The sequence below is a fragment of the Macrobrachium rosenbergii genome, chromosome 8, assembly GCF_040412425.1.
Source record: "Macrobrachium rosenbergii isolate ZJJX-2024 chromosome 8, ASM4041242v1, whole genome shotgun sequence".
NCBI lineage: Eukaryota > Metazoa > Arthropoda > Malacostraca > Decapoda > Palaemonidae > Macrobrachium > Macrobrachium rosenbergii.
Window position 1 is genome coordinate 42,514,243 of NC_089748.1, and position 6,803 is coordinate 42,521,045.

Sequence of the window (6,803 nt, forward strand, 5' to 3'; positions counted from 1 at the left end):
GAGTTTAGGCGAAAGTCCACGCACTGCGACCTAAGAGGCCATTCAGCGCTGGAAAGGAAACTGAGAGTAGGTAGGTTTGACAGGTGTAACAGGAGGAAAACCTCAAAGCGGTCGCACTGTGAAATAATTGTTAGGAGAGGGTGGATAGGGGACTGTTAAACCTTACATTCCTTATCTCGTTACTACTCGTACTTATCTGGGCGATTAGTTCTCTTTTTATCAAGGGGTGAACGCTCCTTATCGCTATCTCTGTCTGGTTAATTCTCTCCAGTCGTAATTCTAGAAGCGAAACCCAATCTGACATGTGATCCAGCATTTCCTGTGAGAGAGAACGATACTGTGATAGGCTGGACTTTGTGTGAGTTCGTAAAAATGTACTCCATGATGAAATGATGCCAAAAGCCAAGCGCTGGGACCTATGAGGTCATTCAGCGATGAAAGTAATGTTGGGAGAACTGTTAAGAGAGGGTGGAAAGTAAGGTGGGGAAAAAAATATAAAAGGAGGTATAGTAAAAGTAATGCCTACGGTGCACCGTTTAAGGGACCAGTTTGATGGGGTTTGAATAGAAAAGCCAAACTGAAAGCATCAAGAAGGGTATTCATGGGATCACTCATAAAATCTACATTGCAGTTACACTGAAGAAAAAAAAATCTATCAGACTTAAAATCAAGATTACAGGAGACGATAAGGTAATATCTCACACAAGATACAAGACTGTTTATTCTCACGATTCTCAATTGTGGGATGGCAATAAAAAAATTTTTTTTTTTTGCTTAAATGGACCAGGAGTGGCTGAAGGTTTTTTTTTTTTTTTTTTTTTGTAATTGCATACCTTGCTATTTGCCTTCTGCACTTTATCATGGGACTGGCATGGCGGGGAAAATTGATGATCCCACAAAAGTGGATGTCCGAAAGTTCAAGGATTCTCTCTCTCTCTCTTTTTCTCCCTCGGTATACATAAATACATACTTACATACATACACATGAATATGTATATATAATGTATATATATATATATATATATATATATATATATATATATATATATATATAAATATATATATATATATATATAAAGAGAGAGAGAGAGAGAGAGAGAGAGAGAGAGAGAGTATTAAACACATTTTCTTGAAGCTCTTGTGCAAGGACTTACCATTACTTCGCAAGTATGAATTTAACAGGATTGTGGGTTTCTACTGAACAATGCACTCAACTTATTTGTAAAAAGACTGCAAGGTTCTTCTGTATACGATATATGCCCGCACATGTTTTCATCTACTATAGTCTTTACCGTACGTAGCTAAGGGTCTACAACATGTCACTGCGAGTGCAGTCTTGGTTAAAGTCTAAGGGAATTGCACTGCGCCTATCGTTGCAACATGACTACCGTTCAGTTGCTCGCATTTGAGTACACAAATATAATTCAGCAGTTGAATGACTAACACACTGATAGCTTTACCAAATACCTAACTCACTCTTTACATAATTATTTGTGCAATGAGTTTGTTAGTTACATATTTACATTCTTGCATGTCCGGTTCCATATGTTTGTTAATCTAACGTAATTTATATAGATAAAGAGTCGATTGCCTTTTGTAGAATATAGAGCTTAGGCCAAAGGCCCAGCGCTGGGACCTATGAGATCATTCAGCGCTGAAACGGAAATTGACAGTGAGAAGGTTTGAAAGGTGTCACAGGAGGAAATTGTAGATAGGGTGGATAGTCACAAGGAAGAAAGATAATATGGATGGAGGTACAGTAAAAGGAATGAAAGGGGATGCAGCTAGGAGCCGAAGAGGCACTGCAAAGAACCTTAAGTAATGCCTACAGTGCACCGCTGAGGTGCGACTGCCGTTTGTGGTCGTGACCATTCATGAAATGTGTCAATGTGAATGGTTCTCCAGTATCACAGAAACCTAATATTTTTTATGTATTCATTATATTGCTGAAAAGGAAGGTCTGAAAGTGTGAATATATTTAGTCTGCAAAAATGGACGCCTTGTGAGATGTGCAGAGAGATTCATATATATACAAAATTTCCAGTGTAATGTTTCACCTGCATGTCTTTTGAAAAAGGGGCAGTAGTCCTGGGAGGCTTAAGAATTTCGTATTGTTAAAATTATATAATAAAGCAGAATGCAGAATTTAAGCCCAACGGCCAAGCGCTGGGACCTATGAGGTCATTCGATGCTAAAGCGGAAATTGACAATAGGGAGATTTGAAAGGTGTAACAGGAGGAAAACCTCAAAGCAGTTGCACTATGAATCAACTGTTAGGAGAGTTGGAAAGTATGATGGAAGGAAGTGAGTATGAACGGACGTACAGTAAACGGAATGAAAGGGGTTCCAGCTAGGGGCCGAAGAGATGCTGCAAAGAACCTCACGTAATGCTTACAGTGCACCGCATGAGGTGCACTGACGTGCATCCCCCTACAGAGTATTAACATTATACTTAAAATTTTGATAAGAAGACTAACATAATGGGACTGATAAAAAATGGGGTTTAGTTCGAGATACTTTCGTGGAATGAGTACCAGTAAATAAGTATGCAAATTTCGAATACCGGGAGTAGGAAGAAGAAATAAAAGCAGTAAGCAGTGGGATAACAGGTTAGATAACGCGGTTCACTGGTAAATAATAAAGTACCTGACCAGGGTGTGTAAGGTAGGTCTGGATGAGGGAAACGTTCCCAATGAATGGGAGGAAGATATACGTATTCCTATATATAACAGCAAAGGTAAGCAGATTATCATGGGGGCATAACATTACTTAGCAAACTGGGAGGGTGTAAGATAGGATTTTGACTGAGAGAGTAGGACTATTGTACAATAATGTTATGACTCCCTGAATATCAGAATTGTTGTCTTCGGTGTACCTACATTCTTGTTTCACTATTGTTGTAATCACTGTTGATAAGGATACTGTTGAATCGCCTTCTTGAAATGACTTTACCTCCAGTTGGAACAATGTGAAACGGAAAATCAGGCATGAACAACAATATTAAATAAAGGATTATGAGCATTTACTTTCTCTCTTGAAACTAAAGTTATTGTTTGAGGTTTCCATAGTGACAAGTGTCTTGCACCTCTCACTGCATGCATTTGCAATGATATTTAGGAAAGAGGACAATCTTCAGTGGATTCTGTATTAAATCCTAAAAACCATTAGCATCCCGTACTCTCACAAATATGTCTTTGAAATATCTGCATTTTACAGAAGAGCAGTTTTTGTTCAGTGACAGATTCTCTTGTTTCCATTGACAAAATTGACGGAATGTATATCTAGTGGGCTGTCTACTTGAATGCCTTCTGCCTGTCAATAAATATTCAGTCCTGTCTATTTAATTTTATCTTTTTTATGTAATGCATTTATTTGTTTATATTCCTTTACTCTCCTTTGATATATAAGTTCACGGTCTTCCTCGCGAATGTTTGTGTGGTAATAATAACAATAATATTAAAATAATAATAATAATAATAATAATAATAATAATAATAATAATAATAATAATAACACGGTATCCTTAAAGAGGCATCAAATTCCCTTCCCACCTTCCACGTACATATGTCTATACATATACACGTATACATGCGCATACATTATTGAATAAACACTACGTCCTCCGGGTAAGATTAACTTGACATCGCAATCACTCTTATAGCTCTTGTGACATTGAACATACCCGTCCTTTCATCATATATCACCAGGTCGTTAAGTTTCACCGGAGAAAAAAAAAAAAAATTCCTTTTTCTCGGTCGCGGCTTCTTTGCCTTAAAAGGCAAACTCCTTTTATGGCCGGGCCGGGATCTCCTCCGCGGAGATAATTGCATATCATTGTCATAACCACTCCGAGTAGAACTCGTTCGTTCGAGACCCCTCTGACGAGTTCTCTCTCTCTCTCTCTCTCTCTCTCTTTTCACTCCTCTTTCTTTCTTTCTCTGTCTTTCTCTCTTTATCCACTGTTTATCTGTTTTTTATTATGTACCGTCTTCTACGGAAATCGCTCATAATTTAGTCTTTTGTTTTGACGAAAATCTGTACACATTATATATACAAACGTATATATACACATACATACATATACATATACAATATTATATATATATATATATATATATATATATATATATATATATATATATATATATATATATATATATATATATATATATATATATATATAAACTTGTAAAAAGCTTCTTGCCATGACTCAAATAGTCAGTGGTTGGGATGGTTGTCTCAGCAGCAAGATGCCACGGGTTCGAATCAATTGAGCAAATGCACTAAGGGACGTCCGTTACATCCCATTACACTTCTGTTGACACACGCGCACACACACCCTTTACACACACACACACACACACACACACACACACACACACACACACACATATATATATATATATATATATATATATATATATATATATATATATATACATATATAAAATCACAAACAGGTATTTTGTTTATATTATTCTGATCACTAGTGAAAAGCAAACCTTTTTTTCATACTACCTCTTTTTCCTTTATGCTAATGCTCCTGCTCAGTAACTGTCCAGAATAAAAAAAAAATGCTTCCTCGTTGAAAGCAAAATCCAGCTCTCACTACTCTATCCGATTTTTTTTTTGCTTTGTCTGTCCATATGAGGCAAAACATTCCTGATCTGGTCTTCATTTCCTTTATAGTGACAGACAATTTTGCCCATGTACGGGTTCTGTAATATGGATTGCAGTTCGCCTCTGTATATGTCCAAGCAGGTGTGATTACGAATAATAAATCTATTCAAATGCATAGCTATATTACCAAGAACGTATATTCTACTTAAGCGAATTGTTTTTGCTTCTGCACACTGGGCCGTTTGGGCTACTGCACATTCAAGGTTCAATTTTTCAAGCAAGCTTTCATTTCCATGTTTTTCGTGTGCGCCTTTTAGGGGCATCGAACGCACAGACGGTGATTTATAATGTCATTATAAGTGTTTTTTTTTATGACAGCGTGACAGTTTACACAATTTTAGAACAATGCTCTTAGGTTTGAACGGTCACTGTTCTCTCTCTTCACGATAGTGGTCTGTGGAGCATGGAGGTTATCGATCATTAAATGAAAAATTAGTCAAGTCTCGTCAAGGGCACTGTAAGATATGTAGCACATAAACAGGGTAAACGACAAACTTCTTCCTGGGTTTAAAATGGCTCAGGCTTCATTGTTATTCTGGGCATGAAACATTCAGTTGATTACAAGTATCTATTTTCCTCGAGTCAAATTATAGTTAATAAGAATGCAGAATTTTCCCTTCTTGGATATGATAAGAGAATGTTCCCCTTGGGATTTGCTACTCGATATCAGTGTTAATCTCGCGTCAGTAGGCGGATATGTATGGCACAGTTCGTAGGTTTTTTGTTTTTATTTAAACTGTTACTACGGAAAGTAACATGGGCGCCACCCTGCGGACAAGATAATGTTGTTAGTCTATATCAGTCGACCAAATGAGCGTTCTAGATAACTGAATTTTGAATTGCATATTCCACATCTTCCACTAAAACAAAACATGACAGCGTAAACGTCGGCTACCATTCATCCATTTGCGATATACCACGGGCTACATCATGGGTCCTGCGTACAATACGATGATAAAATTGTTCCTGGTTACGAATTACCGATCGGATCATTGGTATTTTCATTCGGAAATCCAAAGGAGAAAAAGACAATCTTAAAAAAAGACAATCTTAAACCATTTACGAAAAAGCAAATAAGAAAGTGTAAAGTATGTCGCGTCTCATGATGAGAACATAGACGGAAAATGATCTTAGCTTTATGAATATAGTTTCGATAAAGGCGGTATGGAATGCACACAGATCTACTCCTGAAGAAGCAAATACCTACTTACAACATACTATTCGAATTTGGTGACACACGTTCATTAAGGTGCCTGTCTCAGCTACTGGTACGTGACTAAATGACAAAGATGTAGGCTGGCCTAGATCAATTTCATGTCTACAAAAAGTAACCCAAGCCATATTTTCTGTTCCTAATGACTGGGATTCTTATAATCACGATGATTTTCTTTTAGGAATGTCATCAGAATATACAGATTTCTTAAGGTGTCAACAAATTTTGTTAAGTGAAGCACGTAGCAGTTCGACTGGGCTGACAAGAGATGTCGTTGCAGCACATCAAAACATAAACAAAACAGATTCAAAGACGATCACAGTTCATAGCTTGAAAGAAATATTTTCAAAAATTTGACCACAAACCTCTTAGGAAGTAGTTGACTGCAACCATCTGAATGTGGAGAAGGATTCCCAGATTTAAAAGAAACACAACATCGGACACTAAACGTAACGACCACTTCAAATTGAACACTACCGAACAGACGAAAACAAAATAATGTTGACTTGAAGCTATGTTGTCAAATGAGTTTCTGAAGGACCTGAAAATAAATGTAACTGTTAAATTATAAACAATTTTTCAGTAAAAATTAATTAAAATGATAAATATAAAATTATTATCTTAGGTTTAAGTATTTCTTTATTGGTTTATATTATTTTTAAAAGTTCTTATGAATATAGTGTTGCAGGATAATGTCAGACGTAAACAAATCAAGTTCCAGTTGGTGTTCTAAAGTGGTTGATTGTTAATGTAGTTGGCCTGGCGTCAGTTTAAATGACGGTGATTTAACTCTGCATCTAGCCCCAATAACACACCAGTTAAAGAGTTCTTGTCGTCGTCCTTTCATCGTCTAACATTGCAAGACAGGCTTAAAAGTGACATAATCCTCAGCATCGAAGGTGGAAATACT

The 6,803-nt window shown here is 36.7% G+C and overlaps 1 protein-coding gene across 1 annotated transcript in view; it reads right to left on the reverse strand.

Moving 5' to 3' along the window:
* LOC136840755 (death-associated protein 1) overlaps positions 1 to 6,370 on the reverse strand; it is a 33,562-nt gene extending 27,192 nt beyond the window's left edge. The window contains exon 1 of the mRNA XM_067107606.1: positions 6,259 to 6,370. Within this exon, the coding sequence (XP_066963707.1) occupies positions 6,259 to 6,286 (28 nt within the window). The 5' untranslated portion in view covers positions 6,287 to 6,370. The remainder of the gene's footprint in view (positions 1 to 6,258) is intronic.
* Between the last annotated feature and the right edge of the window lie 433 nt (positions 6,371 to 6,803).